This window comes from Brachyhypopomus gauderio, unplaced genomic scaffold (genome assembly GCF_052324685.1).
Source record: "Brachyhypopomus gauderio isolate BG-103 unplaced genomic scaffold, BGAUD_0.2 sc40, whole genome shotgun sequence".
NCBI classification, from domain to species: Eukaryota; Metazoa; Chordata; class Actinopteri; order Gymnotiformes; family Hypopomidae; genus Brachyhypopomus; species Brachyhypopomus gauderio.
The window spans coordinates 580876-605000 of record NW_027506868.1 but is presented as its reverse complement, the minus strand read 5'-3'; the positions used below and the strand labels follow the sequence as shown (position 1 = coordinate 605000).

General features: G+C 42.5%; 2 protein-coding genes across 12 annotated transcripts in view; one reads left to right on the top strand and one right to left on the bottom strand.

The window, feature by feature from the left end:
* tsc22d1 (TSC22 domain family, member 1) overlaps positions 1 to 9955 on the bottom strand; it is a 62824-nt gene extending 52869 nt beyond the window's left edge. For 8 of the 9 annotated variants that reach the window (XR_013123039.1, XR_013123036.1, XR_013123038.1 and 5 more), the window contains exon 1: positions 6827 to 9955. Coding sequence is in view for 4 of the 9 variants with exons in the window: in XM_076985370.1 (XP_076841485.1) it covers positions 6827 to 9333 (2507 nt within the window). In the remaining 5 variants the exon portion in view is untranslated. The remainder of the gene's footprint in view (positions 1 to 6826) is intronic. The other variant, XM_076985368.1, reaches the window with a different exon arrangement.
* Positions 9956 to 16839: 6884 nt separating this feature from the next.
* gtf2f2b (general transcription factor IIF, polypeptide 2b) overlaps positions 16840 to 24125 on the top strand; it is a 31714-nt gene continuing 24428 nt past the window's right edge. For all 3 annotated transcript variants that reach the window (XM_076985380.1, XM_076985379.1, XM_076985381.1), the window contains exons 1-4: positions 16840 to 16982; positions 17133 to 17203; positions 17298 to 17316; positions 17980 to 18124. In XM_076985380.1, the coding sequence (XP_076841495.1) occupies positions 16905 to 16982; positions 17133 to 17203; positions 17298 to 17316; positions 17980 to 18124 (313 nt within the window). In that variant the 5' untranslated portion in view covers positions 16840 to 16904. The remainder of the gene's footprint in view (positions 16983 to 17132; positions 17204 to 17297; positions 17317 to 17979; positions 18125 to 24125) is intronic.

The following is a 24125-nucleotide window of genomic DNA, read 5'->3' as shown; positions in this document are numbered from 1 at the left end:
AGTATCGGTATACCGTGCAACACTAGTCGAAGATAGAGTCTACAGTAGATGAGCACTCAGCCACCAGGCTCTGAACTTGAATGCCCCTCTGCAGTTATAGTTCAGTTATGAAGCAGGGCCTGGGTCCCAAATGTACTACACCAGGGCTTAGAGTGACACAAGAGAGAGTGCATCACACTGAGCAATCACCATCAAAGAACAAAGCTTACTAGCCTACATAAAGCTTTTCATTGTCACAAAACTGTAACCACTAGCTACTTCAAAGCATAACATTTACCACAAAGGCACAACACACCAAACAAACCAAAGGTCTGTTCATCTCCCTACATGCAATCAGGCCAGGAGAGAAACAGTAATGAACATTTGGGTTCTGGAAACACTACTGAGATATGAGGGAGGGTTGTGCTGCTGATCACTACAGCTGGGTGGTGGCTCAGACAAGCGGGCAGACTGGCAGAAAAGAGGCTGGCCAGCAGGAAGAGCAGGAAGAGATGCATGGCAGTAGGCAGCACCAGCGAAACAATGATTCAGGTCTAAAGGCTTATGAAGTGCTGTATACTAAACACAGGGCCCATCTCCCATTCAGCCACCTGACACAGGGCTGGATTACTTTAAACACAGCGAGGGGGGGGGGGGGGGTCCACTATAAATCCCTTTTTGAGTGGACTGGGCCAGAAATGATGCATCCTAAGCAGGGATGGGGGAACCAGATATATTGAAATGCGTATCATTGCCATGTTCCACTAGACCCCACCCCAGGCTGTTCAATACAATATTTTATCATCACAATATGGTCTGGCAATATGCAAATATGCCCTCCAATAAATCAGAAATATTTTTGTGTGCTGTAGTTATCACAATCAACCTCAGATATTGCCAGCGAGTGCTCTGCAGGTGTCTTGATGAACCACCACGTTCATGTGCACTTCTGGTCAAAATAAACACGTCTGGTCAAAATAAAGGAGGCCACTCCTCAACCACATCAGCGTGTTTCAATATAATGAAAGCTCTCAATGTATCCCAATGAAGTTGCAGTGTATTTTATTCATGTATACAAATGAGTTCACTGGGTTGATCAGATGCTCAAAGACGAGTTTCTCGTCGACATCATCTGTTTCCAGTGTTGCGAATAACGCCGTTAAAAATAACGGCGTCATTTTGTCAGTAACGGGATAATATAATTAGTTACTTTTCCTGTCGTTACAACGCCGTTTACGTTACTGGTCATTAAAAGCGGTGCGTTACTATATTGATATACTAATGCGAGCGGACCGCTGCCCAGGCTAGTGAGGAGTAACAGATCCCAATAGGTCACAGTTCTCGGTGTAACACCTGTTTAACTTAACAAGTCAGTAAGCGATTGGCTAAGGCAGCGTTATGGTAGCCAATCAGAGCCAGTGTTTTTACACGCGCGCCGAAGCACGCGAGTGACACGACACAAACGGAGAAGAGGCCAAAATGGCGTCAGATGCAAGCCGAAGAAAATTTAGCATTTTCAAGGCGATATAAACATTATTTAAGAAAATACTTGAAGTTCCTGAATGTCTACCAGACTGGGTATTTGATTTATTTAATTAAGAATAGAGGATTTATTGTTAAGTTTACTTCTGTTGTGAACAAACCAGTTGTCTCAGGTTGAGATAATTTAATTTAATAGATGTAAATGCACTTTATATAGTGTAACTGTTTACTTTTGTTTTTTTTACAAAGATTTGGGATTTTAAAGGATTTTATCCTGCACTGATCTGTGGATGTGCAATAAATATCAAAAGTTAAACAACTTTCTGATCTACTCATTTCAACTGACTGTGAAAACTGCTTAAAAAAAACTTAATTAATTGGCATATAACCTTTTTTAAACTGTAACGCAAATAGTTACTTTCCCTGGTAACGAGTTACTTTTATTATAGAGTAATTCAGATACTAACTCAGTTACTTTTTTGAAGAAGTAGTGAGTAACTATAACTAATTACTTTTTTAGAGTAACGTTCCCAACACTGTCTGTTTCCCAGTTAGGCAGAAGTCAAAATTAGCATTTAACACCTTGACTGGCAGAAAATCTTGCACACAAGGCACACATGGACTTTCTACCAGGATGAGGAGAGAGAGCCAATCACAAGACCAAGATCCACCTTAAAGGCTTCAAGCTTCAACAGAGGCACAGAGCCTCTGTTCTAGAAAGTAGAGCTTTTACCCCGAGCCTGTATTCTCACTTCAAAGGCAAAACCTACAAGACATGAAAGGAAAGTCACGTCTGCATGTTGACAGTATATGAAGGTTACTTTTAAAGCAGCGCTGCACACACAGTTACAAAAAATGCAATAAGTGATACAAACCTTTCATATTTGAGACTAATCCTAAATGAGGAGCCCACGTCGAGGCAGAGCCATGCTATTGTGACCCAGCTCCAGTGTGGCCGTGCTGACCTTCTACCACCCATAAGGAAGGGAACTTTCATTGTGTTTAACAGAGCAGCACAGGCCTGTGCTGAATGCACACAGGAGACTTCCTGTTCCACCAAAAACCCCCGTGCTGGGACACCATTCCTGCTCTGCAAACACATGTGCAGATTTGGACAGGAAAGTCTTAATATAAAGTTATCAAAACGCACATATTTTTAATCAACATGAAGTGACCTACAGTGGGGTATGAAAATTTGGGCACCCTTATTGAAAATCTGTGGTGTCACTTAAAGAGAGCTGTCCATGGTCGGAAACCATCAAACTTAAATGAACTAGAGATGTTTTAGATGTAAATCATATAAACTTCATTTCACTTCTCAAATATCACTGTTTGTGTCCCCATATGATAAATTTAACTGATTATTTTTACTCCAAACATAGGGTGACCAAACGTCCGTATTTCCCGGCACATGTCCGTATTTCACGTTCTGTACCAAACTAAACATTCAATGATTTAAAAAGGTAAATCAGAAAAAGGTATAATTGGCATCAAGTTCTGATAAACTTCCTTACGCAAGGCATCCAGCAGTGAACTGAAGGACCTCGATCTTCTCCAAACAACAAAGTGCAGTCAAAGCATTGCAGGGATAACTCAAATGCTGGAACAGTCCCACTTGTCAATAACCTGGTGAGGAGTGAATGAGATGGCAGATGCCATGTCTCATGGCTTACTGAGTCATCGGTTTGAACGATAACTCTTTGTATACTCCTGATTTAATCGAATCCATCAGGGCATGAAGTAATCCCCAAATGTTGAGGTCTCATAACAGCCACTGTGAAGAGCCGATGGCTAAAGCAATGGATAAACCATTTCAGATTTACAAAAGAGCAAGAGAATCATATTTACTTGTGGATTCATCATTGAGCCCCAATTAAAATGGCTGTACTTCATTATTTAACTGCTCAGTACTAACAGTTGTGTCGATGTTGTAAAGGTGGAGGATACTAATTTATAAAAAGCTAATTTGTCCTAGTTGTAAAGGTAGAAACCCGTTATTGCTATTGCTGCTATATTAGCTTCATAAAGTCCACCATGGCCATTTCCACACACCTCAGACAGAATAGATTACTGACTGCTTTCCACTGCTGAACAAATATCAGATAAGCTTAGATATAATTAGATCTTGGATATAATTAGACAACATGTATATTAAGTAGGCTAGATGATAGCAAATGTGTAATTGACAATTTAGACACGAATTGACCTCTGGCAACAGCTGAATAGCCTCAAAGCGAATGAGCACTCAAGGCTCTATTTACTAGCAATGTTGTTGTTTTGAATGGGGCACAGAAATATCCACAGGAGGGTAATCAAATGCACTGCTGTTCTCTGGCACAATGAAACACTCTTTACATATGAACTTTGTATACAGCAGCCCTCCGATTACACAAATAATGCACTAATATGCTAGTTGCACTACACATGCCCTTTGCTTTGAATTCTCACAAGATTAATAACATGGGCACTAACATTACTAAATAAATGTAAAAATCAAATTGCTGTCCAGTGTGACAAACTAGACTGAAGAAAGACCAGCAGCCACAGTGCGGCTGTGCTCCTCACATACAAGAACCTGTGCAGCACGTCACATCTGCAGAACGTGCTGGATACCGAGAGTGAGCGTCACCGTTCCTGAGGGTGCTCAGCATAGACGGAGGTTAGACCACATTAGTCATCATTCAGATAGTGAGTGAGCAACAAAATAAACAAGAGTGTTCAGAAGCTGTTACACAGTTTCAGACCCAGAGCTGCCCTTGCTGAAACACACTCGTTTAGAAACTGAACAATGAAGCAAGTGTTTGTTATGGAAGCACGTGTTCCTAATGGTGAAGAGTGTTGATCCATTCATCACACCATCACTGTGGAAAATGGCAGAGTAATGAATCCTAAAGCAGAGATTCACTCTCTGAGGAATTCATAAATACGCCAAAGGGGGCTGAAAGGGCCAAGACGAACATTCTGTTTGTGTGGAGAAAATGGCCAGAACATACATAATGGCGACTTTTCAGCACTGTAAGTCTATGTGTACTTGCATGTTTGGACCCTGGAGTCACCAGATAATTTTTACTCAAGTTGAAATCAATTAGTTGCAGTGAATGTTCCAAAACTCCCCATGAAGAAAGAAGCATTTTATTCCTCTATAATAAAAAGTCTGTGTCTGATTCTAATGGAAGTAAACAGACTGCTTACAAAAGCTGTGTGGCTCTGTCACTTTAAGAGCACAGCCTGTAGAACACAAGACAGGCCAAACGTGAAATCCAGCTGCATCACGACATACTGTCGTCCACCTTTCTGTCTGTTCTGGCCTGGCCGAGTGGAAGCATTTCCTCTTCTCTCTAAACCCACAGTATTCCACAGGGCCTATTAATTGGAGAGATGGGCTAATCTACTTGATATCCACACAAAGAGTTATTCACCGAGAGTCACATGTGCAGCTTCCATCACTGCCAAGAGCAGATTGCATTCAGAATGAAAACATGTGATAATCTTCCTAAACAGGCCTGCCAGTCGACACTGTGACCCAAGAACTGTACAAAACCACTTTAATATAATTTGTGTCTAGTTAGATCAAGTGGTGTTTTGAGGAATGTGAGTCAAATGTGAAATAAAAACAAAAGAGTTGCTGAAAGAACTAGTGTGAACCATTAAACCTTCAGCTAACCAGATTCAGGGAACACTCAAGGGCCTCATATTGTCAGTCACATCAAGGCTCACAGTCTACCTCATTGGGTCTTAAAGTGTGTATATATAGCCTAATCACATAACCAAAAAGACAGCCAAGGAAGTAAAAATATAGGATTAGCAAGACATGTGAACATATAATTTTATGTCTCATAAAGCCGTGGCCATTATATAAGACAGCGCGTTCAGCCACAAGTTTTGAAGAGCATTCCTACAGCACAACTGTGGTCACAAGACAATAAAGTGAGTTAGTGCTGTCACCTCACTGCCTTCAGGCTGCTGTATCAGTGTGGTGGCACCAGCCCAGAGCCCTAGGAAGCCTTACAGCCCAGTTCTCTGAGGCACTTACTCATTTCCTCAATATACACAATCACACCTAAAATATGATTCATAAATTCTCACAGGTTTCCCTCCCATAGTCAGCCCTACACAAACATAATGGTTAACCCACCCCATTGAAACAATAAATTAATATTGGCAAAATAATGCTTTAAATGCATGTAAATAAAACAGCAAAATGCCCATGGGTGACAAGGTGTGGTCTAATTCGTACTTTAAATATCGGAAAAACTAATTTAAACAGATGTAACACAGAGTACTAAATTAATAGAACTCAAACCAAATCAAAAGTATACATGCATGTTTCCCTGTCTGCAATAAAAAAACATCAAGGCGTTTGAAGCTAACAGAAGTCTAGTACCAGTATAGCCTAGTACCAGTATAGCCTAGTCGTCAGAAGAGCCTAATCACCACCAATTACCCAATAACCCTCGAGGCCTTGATGTTTTTATATTCCTGTCTCATCACTGTGAGCATCTTGGCTTGATGTTTCAACTAGGATGATGCACTAGGCAGACCTGAGTGGATTATAAGAAAAAATGCCACTTGTACATGAACTTACTATGATCAAAGTTTTTCCTAAGCCTTTTTGGCACAAGCAAGGCACACAAATGTTCCTATGACTTGCTACACTATCACTAACAAGGGCTTAAGGGTGATGCAGCAGGTAAACAAAACACAAAATTCAATGTATTATTGTGAACTTTCAAAATGAACACAAAAGGCCAAGATAATTTAGCCTTTATTAGTCTTGGCTAAGGCTGTAAACACTGACTGCTGCAGTGCTGACTCTGCAAACATGTATGCTGAGAGACAGCATTGCCAGGTCCATTAACAACGCTCACATGACTGAGGTTCTCATCATCCCAGCAAGCTTCATCAGGCACAGAGCAGTCATGACTACACCACGGCCTATGGGAACACTTATGGTTGTGCAAATGAACTGGCCTCTCACCTGAATTTTAGTATGCTTAAACAAAATTTCATTTTTAGTAAATTTAGTATGTGTTTACACTCACTTTAGAATTAAAATCCAAGAAGGCAAGGCCTATATATCAAATATAGAGATGTGCACAGATTAAGCACGGTACTCATTTTAAATGGAAGATGACCAGGATACTGATACAACCGTAATTACTGTCAGTCATTCTGATTTATGCTAAACAATAAGTTGCTTGAGAGCACTTGAAAAGAGCACATTTAAAATAAGCAAAAACAATAAGGACCACTTCCTATTGCTGTTGTACAAAACAAATAAAAACCAGGATTTAATATTAAGTGGGGTCTGCTAGAACACAGTTCAATCTAGTAGCGTTCCATAAACGCTTATTCTGACACTCACCCGTCTTCCTCTCCATCTACAGGCAGGTTCTTCAGCAGACTGGCGGAGGCCGTCAAGGCACTGACTCCACTGTCCTCCGCACCTGAGGAGGTGCCAGTTTGGGAGGCACATTCACCAGCCGCTAGCTTCGGAAAGGCGAGCAGAGACTGGTGCTGAAAGAGAAGGCGTTGGGCATCCTCCAGTTGAGTGGCCATCAACGAGGGCAGAGAGGCATACAGGGCGCTGACGGGAGGCTGTGCTCCAGTGTCCTTAACGCCTTGATGAACCATGCTGGGCTGAGGATTACTGTGGTGACTGGCAGGCACATTTGATGTGGTCAGGCTCGTCGTAACAGCCGGGACAAACTGGGTTGTTGGGCCCTGACTGCTAAGCGATGCCTGCTGTTCCATAGAGAGCTGAGACAACAGCGGTTGGCCTTGAGGCTTCTTGACAAGCCCAGGACCTGCAGACTGAACCAAGGGTGGCATGACCCCGGCAGGAGGGGCCTGGACCAACTGGGGAGGGGGTGTCTGCTGAGGCTGGAGAAGTCCTTGTGTTAGTGACTGAGCTACGGCAGGCAGATGAGGCGCAGGCATCATCTGACTGTTGCCTGCTACAGCCACAGGGGGGATGGAGCAGGGTAGTGGATGTGCTGACGCAGGTGTAGCCTGCATGATCTGTTGAGACTGGGTCAATTCAGGTGGCACACTGCCACCTTGGCTTAATGGGTTGACATGCACTGGTGCTACCTGAACTGGTGCCGCTGACTGCTGTATGGGTGGGTAAACCATCTGCTGCTGGGAGCCTCTTGGCCGACCCTGAGCAGGAGTCAGCTGTGCTGCCTGGGCATATGTGAGCTGCTGTGGGGGTGCGGCAGGTGATGGATGCCCGGTGGGCGTCTGCAGTCCTACCATGCTGACTGGAGCCTGCTGCTGAGTGCTGGCTAGCAGTGAGGCGGCACTGGCCTTCAGGTGTGGATGCACAATGTCCTGGCGTGGCATCTGAGGCTTAGAGATGTTAGCGGGGGCGGAGTAGTCAGACATCTGAGGCTGTGGAAAGATCGGCTGCACGGCTGTAGAGCCTCCAGTATCCCCACTGCCCACACTCAGAGTGCTGACCGAGCCTCCACTAGTGCTCTCCGAACAGGACGTGCTCTCAGGTACGAGCTGGCGGATGCTTTCCACCGATCGGGTGCATGGCGCATTCTCAGAGGCTCCAGGACCTGGAACCTCCTTGTCATAATACTCTGTGCATGTCCACCTGCCTTTCTTAAAAGGCTCTGAACTAGAGTCCAACTTAACCACTCTGAAGCGTGAGCTGGTGGTAGCAGTGGGCATTTGGGTCTGCTGAGGCTGAGCACTGGAGACTGGGGCAACAGCTGAAGGCGAGGTCATGTCCACCAACCCCACATGACTGACACGGGTTGAGCCAACAACAGCAGACGTGGTGGTGGTGCCAGTTGTCATGGTCATGACACTACTCACTACACCACTTTGCTTCTGCATCAAGTTTACATTTTGGTTATGAGTATTATTCAAGCCAGATGAAAAACCTACACTGCTACCATTTGTACTTATGCCACCTAAAACAGGCACATTGGAGTTTAATATATTAACATTACTAACATTGCTTGTTAAAGGCTTAACAATACTAACTGCAGCACCTGAGCCCATTCCAGCAGACGTTCCTGGAGCAACGCTAACCAAACTCTGACCAACAACGTTGGGTGTGCTCACAGAGGCACTTTCCACAATCCCTCCAACATTTAAAGGCATTTTCTGGCCTATGGCTGGTGAAGCCCCAGTGCTTGGTGTGGCGGTAGAGGTCACACTGCCCAGGATAATCCCAGCGTGGGTCCCGGTGGAGCCAGAGGAATAGGCGTGAGTATTTCCAGAAGGAGTGGGGCGAAACTGATGGTGATGAAGGTTGTGGTGGGATTGGTGCTGGTGGTGAACTGCACCATTTACCATAGTTCCATGAGGTTGAGGGAGTACAGGGGGTTGATTAGGGGACACGGCTCCTGGAGTTTCTGCCTCATGAAAGTTGTTCAGAGTTTCCTCAGACGAGCTTCTCTCGGCCACCCCGGTGTCATTTGCCCGTGACAAGGACACATCCAAGATCTCAGAAGAGCTCAAGTCTTCAGTGTGGGACTCATCCAAGTCATCACAACTCTCAGTGTCCTCTGTAATGCTGTTATTCGTGCTGACAGAGATTTGTGCTGGAGTAACGCTGGTGATCTGAAAGCCGCTTTTCTTTTTTATCTGTGCCCCTGCTGCAGGCAGACTCGGAGGCATCAACGTTGACTGGGAATGTATGTTCAGGCTTTGGGGAGGCTGCTGACTTCCAAGTGGCGACACGGCGGGGGCCGGCGGCTGGATTAATGTCGAAGGCTTGTAATCATCTGTCGGGACCAGACTGCAGCTGAGGCTGGTACCTCCAGGTGAGGATGAGGAGCCGCTACTAGTACCCCGCCTCGGGACACTCGCCGGCTGCGCCATTTGTCGAGAGCTCGTGTCGGGGTGATGCATTTCTAGCGGGTCTCTGGCACAGTTTAAATACAGATTACAAAAACTGCCGTGTTGAGAGTTTTTTTCCAACAACAATCGTATCTCGCTCAAGTATCTTCCACATAAACTAACGTCCACTTTCCAGCAGCAGTTCAACTGTGTTTAATCTGAACAATGTCGGCGCTATTATGCTAGCAGGCTAAGTTAGGAACAGTGGTCTAGTGCTGCTAGCTCACACCTAGCCCGGTTTGTTGAGCCGTTTATCGCAGACTGACCAAGAATGTTGAAACGACGATGAAGTGAACACAGTGAAGGTGGTGTTGGTTAATCCAGTGAACACATATAACCGCTAATAACTCAAACACCGCTGGAAACGACACGGTAGTTACAGCCAGACTAGCCAAGTCGTGTTTACAATATAACCTTAAATGAACCATGAATCATATAATCGTTCGACGGTGTCCAAACAGCTTAACGGGATCACAGTTCTTGTTTATTCCATCTCTCGGTGTCTTTGTTGTGGTCCGGTGTTAGCTGTGTTAGCTATAGCTAGCTGTGTCTAGCTCGTTGTGATGTAGCTGCGCTGTTGCTATCTGTGACGACAGCAGAAGGGGGAGGAGCACGGGACAAGATGGCGGCCGCGCATGTCCGTTTGGACCACAGGCAACCAGACATAAAGCAGTCTGAGGAAAGGGCGAAGGAAAGGGGGATGAAATAGGAATAGAAATGAGACAAGAGGTAGAAAGGGTAATATCAAGGTGGGCGTAAGTTGTTTTAAAAAATTGACAGCAAAGAATCAGCCGAAATAAGACAGTAATATTGGTTTAATTAAAGCGCATTCATGACTTTAGATATAGACAAACCCAGACCACAGGGACAGTCTCGTTCATTTGGACTTCGGAGGCTGTCGAGATGATTATGGGGAACGGGCGTTGTCTTCACGTCAGTCCAACTCATGTTAGTCTGAAGACATCCGTTAGCTTAAGTACGTGTAAAGCATTAATTTTCAAAGGAAAAGAATCGAATAGACAGAGATAAATTTTTGAATAGCCAGATCTGACCAAAACATATTATCGATTAAGAAGTAGATAATTATTCTAGCCTCACTGGATAACAAATATTGAATGCATTTTATCTGGGTCAGCAGCTTAACAAACAAAAACAGATCTAGTAACATAGCCTGAAAGTTGTATAAAACATTAACTTCACACACATTGTTGGTTGACCGTTTTTGAAGTCGAGCTAAAGAAACTAAAGACCTAACATTCTGGGCACAATGCTGTCAATGACTTAAGTAAGGGACATATTAAACACATCTTAGTCTGCAGTAAGGTAGTGGTATGGAGTGGTAGAAATCAATATATATAACACCAAGCAGCACAATCTTGATCTTCCGCCAGTGTCACGGTAGACAGTGCACTTGATTCTACTGTTTTTTATGTTTGGCTGTGTTTTGTTTTGATTGGTGGTGCAGTGCATAATTTGCATGTGCTTGTAAAAAAGAGAAATTTGACATTTTCAGTGTGATTATATGAAGTAATTATAATGATAGGTACTTGTAATGGTAATGGTAGACACTTTTGTTCCTAGGGGAGTGTCAGTTGACAATCCAAATGAAAGGGAAATGATTGGTACTAATAAAGTAATGGTTTTACATTTGATGATTGCATTTGAATGTTTGTAAAAAAAATTGCATGTCCATAAATACATTTTAGTGGTTAAATTGATACTGTAGCTGTATGTCTTGTCAAATACAACTGATATGTGCCAGAGAAGTGCCTGATTGAAACAGGTGCTTTCTCTTTAGGGGCTCTTAGAGGGAGGTGATGTTCACTGAAGGCTGATAATGAAAAGATCTTACACCTCTGTAGAGCAGAGATTACCAACACCTGTCACCATTGACTTTGTCAAAAATAACTGCAATTATTAGTTGTAAGCAAACAAACAACCCCTCTCTCTTTTGTTCTCCAGTATAAGCCAGCAGGAATTTCATTACTGTAAACTGGAACAAAAACTCCAATGAAAAGATTTATGAAATTGTGCCCAGCCAAAGAAGTATGTGTTCTGAATGAAGTTATATGGGCTGGTAGAGGGGCTGTAAACATCTATACACAACAGATACAGAGACTCTACAGAGAGCCAGTAAGAACTGATTGCAGTGTAAGCGCCTGGTACTGTCAGCAGCTCTGAATCATACAAGCACACCATAATAAAAAAGCAAAGAAACAAAACCCCCTTCTCCTCTGGGACAAATTGTGGTCCCAGACTAGTCTGTGTAGTCTGCATTAAGTTAGTAAAACATTATTAAAATGATATCTTAAAAAAAAATGGCTCCATTCTTGTACCTCTGATTTATGTGAGTTGAATGTAAAAGACAAAAATGAAGTATTTGCTGCCCTTCTGTGAGTTCACTGTAGTTGTCTCTCACAGACACAAGAGCATTTGAACATGCTCAGAGATGTTCAAGGTATTAAGATATGTGAGACCAGCAGTACAGCAGCTGTTCTGATCTAGTGGCTGAGGTGAAATGTCTGAAACACCACAGACATTGGGAGGAGCACGACTCTGCAACTAAGAGGACTTTAGCTTTTTATCAACTTTGTGGCCAGTCAGAGCTCAGACAATACCCAAGTGTAACAGTAACAATTAATGCTAAACAAATCCTATATTGTAAGATACATGACATCTTTTCTGATCTGTTTGGAATGAATGCGGTTATTGGTATATATATATATATATATATATATATATATATATATATATATATATATATATATATATATATATAATAGTTTTTGTTCTGTCATAAGAAAGTTTAAATCCAACTTTCTATCTTCCAGTCCTATTTTGTTCAGATGTCTAACACTGCCACCTAGTGGATATTTGAGTGCGAATTCACATAATCTAAGACGAAGTACATTGAAGCAATGCAAAAGTAGAGAAATATGGTTGTCAAAAAATGGTGATATTGAATGGTCTCCTTGGCCAAAGAAAGAGTCACCTCACAGGGCCAGTGTGTTAAAGATACAACCAGGGCCAGTATGGATAGCAGTCATGTGCAGGACATCAAGTGTTCTTTTGAACATGTCATTCCAGGTGACATCCAGAAAATCGTTTTGGTTTCCACACACCAGAGGAAAGGTGTGTTTTTGAAGAGACCTGGAGATGGACCAAATCCATTTATGTCCATATTTTGGGCTTCTTGTCCTTGCTGGAGTTTTCAGACCCAAAGGGGAATCCACATAATCCCTAGGGGATGCAAAATCTGACAGAGAACGTTTCCTACAAAATGTCTCTAGAAAGATTTCATATTACTTCCAGGATTATCTGCTTTGATAATCAAGATGGCTGACAAACTCAGTGGCAGAGATAAACTACTTTCAGTCCAGACAGTGTGGGACAATTGTTAGTAGTATATATTCCTCTTGTTTTCTGTGTGGGGTGTGGGTCAATGATTAAAGTTGATTGTTTTCTTGTTGTTTTCCCCTCACATTTGTGCCAGTTCATAGTAACAGCTTCAGTTTGGTTTTTCTCCTTTGGTCCTCTATACTGTGTTCATATGTTGTGTATCAGTTTGTATCAGCTAGTTCTTCCCTTTTGTAGGTATATGTTGTATGTAGGTCGTTGTTAGTAGTCTTGATTTATATTGTCAGGCTTGTAGTATGCAGGATAGGTCTGTGTAGACTGTACTAAGCTTGTGTACTATGTGTTCTGTTTCCTGTAAATATATTTATGATTTATTAATATCTTCCTTTGTGGTTGTGTCTTGTTTGATTATCTTGATTTTCTTCTAGTGTTCTGTGATCTGTGTTTTACGGTTAGTTAAGATGTCGCGTCAGTCAGGTACCCTTCGTGTGGGCAGGGTAACCCTAAACAGGGAAATCACCCCAGCTCTTGGTAGCCCTTGCTCTCTATTGCACAGGTATTCACCTCCTAGCTCCTCTATGTTACATCTACAACATATGCGATCAAGATCTGCGGTGCCAGGGATGCTAGTTCATCATACACTTGAAACCTTCAGGTGTATACAGGGAAGCCATATGGAGGAACTCCTAAGAAGAACCACTGAATACCCAATACAGACATACAGAAATATGGGACACCATATTTGACTTTTATTAGATATCATGTCAAGTAATTAAAAATTGTACATATTGAATCATTTAAGGTTGTCAGGTACAGTATAAATGCATAGCTTGTGTATGGTCCTCCCTGTATGCCTTAAAACTGAATGCTATTAGGCATATTTGTACCTAGTGGCACCATGTCATTTTCTTGGTGATAAGAAAAAACATGCATCACTGTATTGAGGGGTCTCTTACCAGAGCCTGACTCAGTTGGGCATATTAGAGAGGCCAGAACAGATCTGCAAGTGAGGGGGATAAAGCCGAAGATGTCAACTCACAATGTGCTCGATTGCCTTTGATTGGCTATGAACAACTTTTACAAGTATTGCTGGACTAGGGTACATCTTCAGTAAAGCTCGTCCAGCACCTTCCTGACGCTACAGCGACTGTGTGAGCAGGGTGAAGCAGGGTGAAGCAGGGTGAAGCAGGGTGAAGCAACCTGAAGCAGGGTGAAGCAGGGTGAAGCAGGGTGAAGCATCGTGAAGCAGGGTGAAGCAGCGTGAAGCAGGGTGAAGCAGGGTGAAGCAGCGTGAAGCAGTGTGAAGCAGTGTGAAGCAGGGTGAAGCAGGGTGAAGCAGCGTGAAGCAGGGTGAAGCATCGTGAAGCATCGTGAAGCATCGTGAAGCAGGGTGAAGCAGCGTGAAGCAGGGTGAAGCAGCGTGAAGCAGGGTGAAGCAGGGTGAAGCAGGGGCATGCTGCTTCAGCTTTGATGTCTTCCAACAGCAGCTTAACTCCCAGTGGTGATCAGGCTAGTGAATGTCCAGGTTCTCGTTGTCTTCAATCAAGCCAATGTGGACTGTCATCAGAAAATAGTTTCTTCTTTAAAACCCACTCAGACTGCTACATGATAAAGTTCACGAAAATTAAATGTTAAAGGCTTTTGTGCAAAACTGCATTACAGTCAAAACACTCCATGAGAACTTGGAGGAATGATGTGATGTGATGTGATGTGATGTGAGGTGAGGTGATGTGATGTGATGTGATGTGATGTGATGTGATGTGATGTGATGTGATGTGATGTGATGTGATGTGATGTGATGTGATGTGATTTGATGTGAGGTGATGTGAGGTGATGTGAGGTGAGGTGAGGTGATGTGAGGTGATGTGATGTGAGGTGAGGTGCTGTGAGGTGAGGTGAGGTGATGTTATATGAGATAATGTGAGGTGATGTGAGGTGATGTGATGTGATGTGAGGTGATGTGAGGTGAGGTGTTGTGAGGTGATGTGAGGTGATGTGATATGAGATAATGTGAGGTGATGTGATGTGATGTGAGGTGAGATGAGGTGATGTGATGTGAGGTGATGTGAGGTGAGGTCAGCTCGGCTGGTCTTCAACCTTCCCAAGTTCAGCCATGTCACTCCCTTGCTGTGCTCCCTCCACTGGCTTCCGGTAGCTGCCCGCATCAAATATAAAACCCTGGTGCTGGCCTACAAAGCAAAGAATGGTCCAGCTCCTCCTTACTTGATGGCCATGGTAAAACCCAGAAGCATACCTAGAGCCCTCCGTGCCTCTAGTATGTCTCGTCTTGACCCTCCATCATCCAGGACACATGGGAGACAAGCATCCAGACTTTTCTCTGTCCTGGCTCCAAGGTGGTGGAATGAACTTCCCTTGTGTGTCCAAACATTGGAGTCACTTGCTGTCTTCAGACGCCGACTGAAGACCCACCTCTTTCAAGTGCACTTTGCATTATTATGCTTCGTCTATTGTGCATTATCGTCTCTTTCCTCAGGTGTTTGTTACAGGTATTGCTTACTGCCTTTTTCTCAGGTATTGTGCATAATTGGGTTATAGGAATTGCTTACTGTCTTTTTCCTCAGGTGATGTGTATATTCAGGTATAATTGTTAGGTATATGACTTTCGTCTAGTGGTTTTTCCAGCTTAGAGTACCTTGTGTTCAGGACTATCTATACTACCTTGGAGATTCCAAGCAACTACATAGCAATTTTGTAAGTCGCTCTGGATAAGAGCGTCTGCTAAATGCCATAAATGTAAATGTAAATGTAAATGTGAGGTGATGTGAGGTGAGGTGGGGTCTGTTGGTGTCCTCTAACGTCTGTTAGATCCCAGCTTACAGCTTTTGGATGTCTAGAGAAAGCAGCCAAATCTGTGAAGTGTCTGACATCTGAGTGCTGTGATGTTATTTGTGCAACTTCCCAAACACAAGCAAGTTATGCTCCATCATCGTCAGTAGCTACACCACAAACAACCAAAAATAATGATGACAGTCTTTGGGATGTGTTTGACAGCAGAGTGGGTGGAGCAAGCCAAGGACAGTGCGTCTCTACTGATGCTCCTGTTGAGGTTCAGTGATGTTTCTCCACCCCATATCTGCTCAGAGGAAATGACGCCCTAGAATACCGGGCCAAACACTCAGCCATATCTCCTCATTTGTTCAGGCTGACAAAGATAGTTCTGCATTCCTCCATGTGCCTTGTTAGAGAATTTTCTCCAAAACAGAAGATTTTGAGTAAAAAGAGGAACGATGTCAGTCCTAGCACAGATGTTCTTTCTTAATGCAAATAATTGGCAACCTGTACCCACTCTCCACAAACACTAACTTATAATAAAATACCCCATGACACAATTCATAATATACATTAACATTTATAACAGTATGCATTGACATGTATAAATCATTTCTTAGTGAAGATTTAGAGCACAAACCCAAGATAATGTATTCACTGCGCCTCACTACTGAATTAGATATTTGACAATGACAGCGTCATATCGTCACTAGATGTCACTGTGGATGGATGTTTCAGACTTTACGAAACATCAACTCTATTTTTTAATCACTCGTTTCAGTCAATTCAGCATCTCTAATGTTCCATTTCTGCTATCACCAGTATGAAATATTGAATTTATGGCATTCGCGTTTTATGGAGAACTGGGATGCACCGTTTGATGGGGCTTTGGGTGACTGACGCTTACATATGCAGGAAGGCGCGCGCACTGGTGCACTTCACACAGCAGTGTCCCAAAAGCCTGCATGACATGGACCTGATGCATCTGGAATTAAAGAACATTTATTCCCACTAAAATTATGACACACGGAGCCAAAATACAGATGAAAATATTCAATGTTCGCACATGGAAATATAACTGTGAACAGGATTCAAAGTAAATATAGAATTATGTTTCTCTCTTTGTCTGTGGATCTTCGCTGCATGCACAAGGCAATCTTGAGGTTGCATTGCATACATACACGACTTAATATGATTTTTTATTTTAGGAATTGCGCGTGTCATTTGCGAAACATTTCAATAGATATGGTGTGTGTTCTGTAGGGAAACAAATAGAAAAAAATAAATTGGACTGCCTTCGTTTCCATGGTTGTAATTTCTGGAATATATAACACCTGCAAATAATATGATGGTGCGCCACTAGATGGCGCTATAGGAGGGACTTTGTCACCAGTCATATAGTTTACGCGGAGGAGAGTCGGAACACGTTTGTGCAGATGAGAACAATGTCTGATAAAACCCAAAACGTCGATTTAACAAGAGCCAAACAGAATACTGGTGTCTGGCTTGTAAAGGTTCGTGTTGCAGGCATGATCAAACTTTAATTTGTTAGGTCGTTTATTTACCTACTTTTTTTTTAGAAATTGCAAACGTGGTTAATAAAGATAGACTAAATGAAATTGTTTATCTGCTTCAAATATTTGACGTCTAAAACATTTAAATAGGTTCCCAAGTATCTTTCACAGCAATGGGGAAAAGCATCAGGTCGAGAGGTTGGCAAGCTTCAAATAACTAAGTAAGCAGCGTCATCCCCAATCTGATAAACTCTCAGTCTTCTTGTCAGAACATTTCTTGAAAGACTTTACAACGTCTTCCCTCATCTCTTCAAGAAATCAAGGAAAAACGACGGTAAGTATGCTGTTAATGGTTGGCCGTTAATGATAAAACTTATTATATAATACATGATGCCCCCGCCACGTGCTCCCCTCCAGCCTACAGGGAACGGAGCTAGTAATGTTAAGGGCAGTTATTGCCCCCTCAGATACATACACAAAGCTGTTTGATATAAGCAGCCATTGTTTTTGGATCCCTAATCTTGTATACAGATTATATATTTTACCACCCCCCACACGTGCACCTTTGTTGGTTCTATCTGTGTTTGTTTGCATACATATACTTTGAGTTTATTAAAGCATCCACTACATGCCAAGTCACTCCTACACCCATGGACAGAAAAACACAAACATAAAATAACCACAGTACACAGTCACTTCTCTATTGGCTTGAGATTGAATGTCGCTATGAACCCTTAAGGTGCGTGTGAACAGCCGTCTTCGTGAGCAGGCTCATTACATAATGGCTGAAGTAAACTAAGTGGCTTTGGGGACAAAATAGCAAGACCTTAAAGTCCTTCACTGTGTCACATCATGTCCCAGCTGATTGGTAGTGTGGGAGTTACCTATTAAAACAACATTTTGACCATTAGTGCTGTGTAAAGTGGATTTGAGTACAGAAGTGTAGAACATATTCAAGCCCTGTCAGATAGATTTGAATGATTGTTTTGTTTCTAAGGTGTCTTTCAGTCTGAGTGAGGAGCTGGCTGTGGTGGAGAGTAAAGGGGAGAAGGTCTCGTCAGTACGAGTGCCCACTGATCACCCCTTCACCATGCAGAGTGTGGGAGGCCAGACCTTGGCTGTCTTTACAGACTGCTCCTCGGGTGAGTACCGAGATCCTTCACTTCTGATAAAAGGGTAAAGTCTTTTTTTCCCCTTTCCCAAAATTTCACAGTCACTTTATAAGAATGATGTACACAGTAGGTGAAGAGGACAACTTTACAATGTTGTGTTGAATAACAGAGCAACCCTTAAGGCTGACAGCTTCCTCTCATGTCAGTGGGCTGGATGTCAGTGTACCAGACCAGCAGTGCCTTAGGAGTGCATGTCTGCAAGTAGAGTGTGCTGGAACATGGTGAGATTGGATGTGAACCCCAGGGTGATGTGCACCCTGTCAGCGCTTGATGTAAATTTGATTGCTGTGTTGCAGAGTTTGCTTCTGACATTCAAGGTATATGTGCATTGGATTGTAGTGTTTTGGGAAAACTGTCTGCAAGAAATTCTACACTGATTTGATGCACACTGTATTTGCGAGATGGAGGAATCTCATTCTTGGCATAAATGTCAATTAACAACATTTAATGATTGATTTCAAGGGCATCAAAATGTAGAATTTCAGTTGGATTTTTATTCTTTTGTTCCCATGGCTTATGATTTTTTTTCAGCCGCCTGCCTCACTCTTGCAAGCTGCAGGTATTGATTAAGTGGTTGCTAAGCAACAGGTTAGCCACAGAACTTGGCAATGAATAGAGGATCTACTGTGCAGTTAAAAGCATTCTGTGGGTTATGGGGGTGGAGAGGAGGGTGGGAATCTTTCTAAGCAAGTTATGAATCGAGAGTTCAGAGTGAAAAGCCCTCCCATCAAATGCTACAGACAGTAAACGCACAAAGCCACCAGTCACTCAAGAATGTCCAGAATGTGCAGCTATATCCTTCTCTAGCCTAATAAGATGGAGATATTTGTAAGATAAGAAGTTACACTTTTTATGGTTAGCATGGCCAAAGTTCATAATACTATTTCTACAATGCAGTTGGATAGGGACATTGTTTGGGGGTTATATATATATATAAATTGTAGTAAAGTACACAGTTTCCAGAGAAACAGGATGTTTTGGATAGAAGTCCTTCATCAACAGTACACGCAAAGTGCTTCTGAATCAATAGGAGGAGGTACCAGTTTATATATGAAAACGTAGATGTTTAAATCATCAGTCATTCCATATTGTAAAGTTGCAGTACTGTAGATCAGTTCTTTTACTTTGAGTTTCCTAATTTCATTGCTGCCATAGCAACAACTGGCTATACAAACAGATGTCGTTAATACAATGTATCAAATTGCCTTGAAAGGACACATCCTTAATCCTGATGGTCTGAAGGTGTTCAACAAACCCATCAGCAAGTCTTCTCTTGGTTACTACAATGTAAAGCTGATTACATCTCTTGGACGTAATGCAATAGATAACTCCTGGTGTGGTGATGAGGATGAATGAGTGATAACAATTGATCATTGGTTATTTTAGTAGTTGTAACGCACACCCCCACACACCTGCTCACCTGGAATCTTCCAGGTGAGCAGGGGTGTGTGTGTGTGTGTGTGGAGAAGATTCCAGGTGAGCAGTTGCAGTGTAGTTAGGGTGTAGTAAAAGGTTTAAAATTATGAAACTGTCTTTTACGTATACAATTTCAGTAGGTTTACAGAGAAAAGGGACATTTTGGATAAAGGTCCTTCATGAAGACATACAAAGTATTCTGAATTATATTTGGCATATATTTAAATTTACATTTTAATCATAATAAATTCCATGGGGTTCTAAAGTTGCAATAGTGTAGATCAGTTCTTTTTGAGTTTCCTAATTTCATTGCTGCCATAGCAACAACTGGCAATGTAAACAGATATCATGTCATTAACGCAGTGTCCATTAGTATTAAAATGTCGTGCCACTGGAAACGACAAATCCTTAATTTTCATGGCCCCAAACTGTTCCGAATCCGATCAGCGTTGTCTTGGTCCGTGTAATGCTGATCTGTTCTAAGTAATATAGCAGACAAGTGCAGTAGGCCTAATGCATGAGGAGGAATGGGTGAAGACAAATAATCCTTTTGTCAGTTATTGTAGTGGCCGACATATCTCACATCTGGAGCATTTGCAGTTTGCACTTTTTCTATGCAGGTTAACTTTACGTGTCCCGTCGGCCATGATCCAAGCATCTTGTATTGTCCGCTTATACCCTCAATTCCGGTGTTGCACAGAAATGTCAAATTTACAAGAGCCGTTTTCACAAAACAGCTTTACATATTTCTCGAGTCCAAGTCCCCAGTGAACAAACCAAATGCAACAGTGGAAAGGAAAAAGCTCCCCAGAGCTCCCCGAGGTGTGTGACTGCAGGGCCGGGCCACACTGGGCCACAGGGGCCACACCTGACATCTGTCCTCCTAAATGAGGTCAACACGCATCAAAATGGAGTTTTGCTGTTGTGATTTCTGACGGCTGTGTGCTGCTGATCTCGGACATAAATACGTTTGCGTGAATGAAAGTAAGACAATGACAACAGAAACATTTGGATGGTGTTTATCTCGTTTATTATGAAGGTACAGAGACTCTCATTCTGATGGCAGAACACTGTATTTCCTTACAGTAAAACGTGTAAACCCTTCATTAAATAGTGCACGTAACGCTTTAAGGGCGTACTCACACTAGGCACGGTTTGCTGGTTCCGTGCTGGGGCCCGGTTATCCCCCCTCCCCACTCACCCTCTGGCCTGCACTCACACCGGCCCGAGCACGCTTACGTCATCACAACGCCGCTTTATTTGGAAAAAAAGCGCGCTCGCACAACACTATGGAGTTCACGAGTCGTTTTGGGAGTGCAGAAACACGGTGCAAGCACAGATTTATCGATAATTTAACACAACGATTGTCTGCTAATCGCTTTGCCGCTATGACTGTTTAACGTGAGCATCGCATCACTGACGTCATGTTTGAGTTCCAGCGAAATGAACCAATCAGACGAGGCACCAAGCGGGCCCGGGCACGGATAGCGCTCACACTAGAAGCGAACCGTGCCCGAGTCCACATGAATCGTGCCCTGGCCCACCTCTTCAAGCGGGCCCGAGCACGGTTAACTGATCCGGGCCCGGGCACGGTTGGAGCGCTCACACTAGCCAAATGAACCGTGCTTCGGCAGGCAACCGTGCCCGGGCCCGGATCACAGAGCCTGTAGTTACGGAATTGCAGTCACAGACCACGGTGTAACTCCGGCATAATGTAATATATCTAAAGTAAAACGTAAATCATTCTCTAGGAATTGTCACATTTACTGCCCGCCTGTTCGTGGTTCTCTTTAAAGTGGCTCTTTGACGGTCCACATTTGTGTTGTAGTCTAGTTCTAAATCCAAAAGGAGAAAAGAAGTGACGATGTCTGCGGTGAAGTTTTCTAACGATCCTTAGATTCTGAAAAACCTGCGCAACGTTTGTCTTCGGAAATTCGTGTTTTATTGAGAACGAGGACTGAGCCAACGAGGGTGTGGACCGAGCCCATGCGGAGGCTGGCCCGTTCTTTGGTAGAAGAGCACGTCGCGGTGAAATGTGTGTTAACGGCGTGAGGTGATGGGAGAGTCGCCTCACCTTTACCAACATGGCCGCATGCGACTAACATGCACACACACGTCCATATAGTCTCTAAAATGACTGTACTTATTGGGTTGAAAACTGAACGAAGTAACAAATGTTCTCCTGAGCTTTGAGAGAGAACACCAAGAATGGCTAATGAGGGTGACCGCCCCCAACCCCCTCCCTGTGATTTTCTTAATGGGGGAACAGCAGGAACCTGAGGTGTGTGTGTAGAGGTAAACATGAGTCATGGTAGCTGATCAGAGTCGGTACCAGCATGGAGCCATCCTTAGCAGCAGCAGGGCCCACAGGTAGGGATTACATCTACCCATACAGCGCCTTAGGCTGTGTGGCCACCGCATAATTGAATGTCCTCCTAGTGAGGAATCTATTAGTCAGTCTCCACAAGCGCAATGAATAATAATAACAGCATACTTTTAGCATAAATTCATTTGTCATCATTATGTGCTAAGCTAAGGTGGGATTCTGACATTTTATTGTTACCTCTGTTGGATAATCTCTGAAATAACTATTGATTGTGCATTGAACTGAAATATTGTTAAACCAAGCACAGAAGTTGTAAGGACTACACGGTTGCCAGTTTTGGCACTGTAAACTGTGTCCTCAAAGTTCAAGGATTTAACATTACAAAGTAATAATACCAAACTGTGATTGTGGTGGCATTTTTTAATCCTGTCTGTTTTAAAACAGATATTCATACAAATTGATATTCTTGTATTCCTGACACTGTTAGGATTCTGACCCTTCAAGTGTTAGTAATCATATAGGCCTATATATCATATATGCAATGCTTGAAATTATAATTTTATAGAAGATGGAGACCATGCAAACTAACCCAGACGTTGTTGTACTTTGCTTTAAACCAGACTCCAATCGTATTTTGTGCTCTGTGTGTTTAGAATTGAGATAAAGGTTTATTCATTTTATTTTTCATGTCACTGGAATAGCTTTTGTTAGCCATGCATTTCATTTTCAGTATACCTGCTCATTAGAAAATTACTCCTTGCACACAGCACCGAACATGGGATGTTCCTCCTCTTTAAGAAGCTGGTGACTAGTGATTTAGAATGTTGATTTCTATTTATTGATTTTTTTTTTTTTTTTATTGCCAGAATTTTCCATTCTCGATTTGTACATGGCTTGACTAATTGAGAATTGCAACATATATTTGTGCTGCTGATAGATTTATTGTGTTCTCTCTGGAATATGTACATATTCTCTGGAATGTGTGTTATTCAGGAATCTTCACCAGACCTAAAACTACTTCAAAGAAAACTGAAGGTCTGTGTTGCAGCGCTCTCAGCAGTACACAGGCTACAGATGAAACCATTTTCATAAATGTATTTTATCCCAATATATTTCAGTGCATTTTTACAGACTGACTTGTGATTCAAGAAAATATTTAGATTTAAAGCACTGCATATGAAAATCAGTTTTGAAAATCTCTTCAAGTGCTGCATATTGCTGGATCAAAGCCACTGTAAATCAGGCTTTATAAAAACTATAAGGTTTTGCCTGGTTATCTTGTGTTTAATGGTTTTGTGTAATTGACTTGGCTGTTTTGTTAACTAGACCCTTGGATTAACTAGATGTTAACTAGGTGTGTGGATGTGATCTGTGTTCAATATCAGTGCACCGAGAGAAATGAATGAAATGAGAGTGAGTGAAATACATATAACTTGCTGCTTAGCAAGATGGTAGCTTGCTTTGGTTTACAATTGTCTTCTGCTTGGTGTACAAGCTAAAATGTGATCAGAAGTCTCTCAGGGGTGTGCCTCTTGGATTTAACATGGTCGCTTGACCAATTAATTATTCTATCAGAAAGGAGAGTTATTAATCATTCCTCCCCTGAATCATTTGATAAGAATCGGCAGGCTTTTGTTGTAATGTAGGAGTCTGATTCGCCTGGTAGCAAATGGACGTGAGAGAAATCCATGAATATTTGAGTAGATAGAGGGTTCTTCCATTTGAAATAAATGTGCTCAACCCCCCTTGACGAGGTGTTGGCTGCCCCTGCCTGTGGCATCAACAGCCAGGGAGAAAGCGCTAATACGCCCCGCAGTCGCTCATTAAAAATGAACGACCCTTATCTGCAATTAAAAATGGAGCCTGTTTGATGTTCTCACAACCAACCATGGGGTTGGTATGACTCCAGTTTCTTGTGTCAAGTAGCTTGTTCATTATGACTCATTAGTGGGAGAAGGGTGCAGGATGGACTCTATGGAAACAGATGGATTTTAATGTGTGGAGGTGCAAGCTGCTTTGTTGTAGGCGTAACCGTATGTCCAATATTAACTTCATTTAAAAATGAGTGACTTTTTTGGGCTGTACGTGAGTTTGGCTTTGTTTACATTTTTTTGTCAACAGTTGTGCTTTTTAGACACCTAAATGTATTAATGTATGTACTGACATACTTAATACAAATGAAATTAATTGATCATTTTTGCACTTTGAAATCCAAGTTGGAAATAAGTG